At 52.3% G+C, this 730-nt stretch overlaps 1 protein-coding gene across 1 annotated transcript in view; it reads right to left on the reverse strand.

Annotated features, from left to right (window-relative positions):
* Positions 1-260, reverse strand: part of CCND2 (cyclin D2) — a 35,776-nt gene extending 35,516 nt beyond the window's left edge. The window contains exon 1 of the mRNA XM_009894194.1: positions 66-260. Coding sequence (XP_009892496.1) covers positions 66-260 — 195 coding nt within the window. The remainder of the gene's footprint in view (positions 1-65) is intronic.
* Positions 261-730: the final 470 nt, after the last annotated feature.

Below are 730 nucleotides of genomic sequence, written 5' to 3' on the forward strand. Positions count from 1 at the left end.
CTGCCTCCCCCCCTCCCCGGGCGGCACCGCTCCGAGGGGTCGGGGGAAGGCGCCGGGATACAAACCTCCAGCATCCAAGTGGCCACCATCCTCCTCATGAAGGGCTGGATGTCCTTCTGGACGCACTTGAAGTAGGAGCATTGGGGCAGATACCTCTCCTCTATGGTTAGTAAGTTGTGCAAAACGCGGTCATCGTAGAGCAAGTTTGGGTCGGGCAGAGCTCTCCTCATGGGATCCACCTCGCAGCACAGCAGCTCCATGTTTCCAAAGAGATCTCCCTCTTTCTCTGATGGAAAAGTTTTTTTGGTGGTTTTTTTTTTTTTTTGGAGGGGGGAAAAGGGGTGGGGAAAGGAAAGGGGTAAAGGAGGAGGGGTAGGTGGGTGGGAGGAAGACGGCAGGGCTTTCCAGCTCGCTCCTGCCTCCCTTGAAACTCGTCTCTCCCTCTCTCTTGATTTCTAGCCTAAAGTTGAAGCAAAGTGACGCAACTCGCCAGGGCAGGCAGTTCTCTCTCTTGTTATTATGGAGAACAGCAGCTGGTCAGACGTAACATCAAACGCGTTTTTTTTTTTTTTTCCCCTCTCTATAAGCTAACAAGGAACCAGGAGGCCCTCGTATAGGGACACGGACACACACACACACAAATGACAGCTTCTCTTTTTCTTCTTTCCAGCGACCAAATGAAATCCGCTCCACACTTTCCTTCTGCAGGAGTACGTCTGAATCTATCCCC

This window comes from Charadrius vociferus, unplaced genomic scaffold (assembly GCF_000708025.1).
Source record: "Charadrius vociferus isolate BGI_N301 unplaced genomic scaffold, ASM70802v2 scaffold160, whole genome shotgun sequence".
NCBI lineage: Eukaryota > Metazoa > Chordata > Aves > Charadriiformes > Charadriidae > Charadrius > Charadrius vociferus.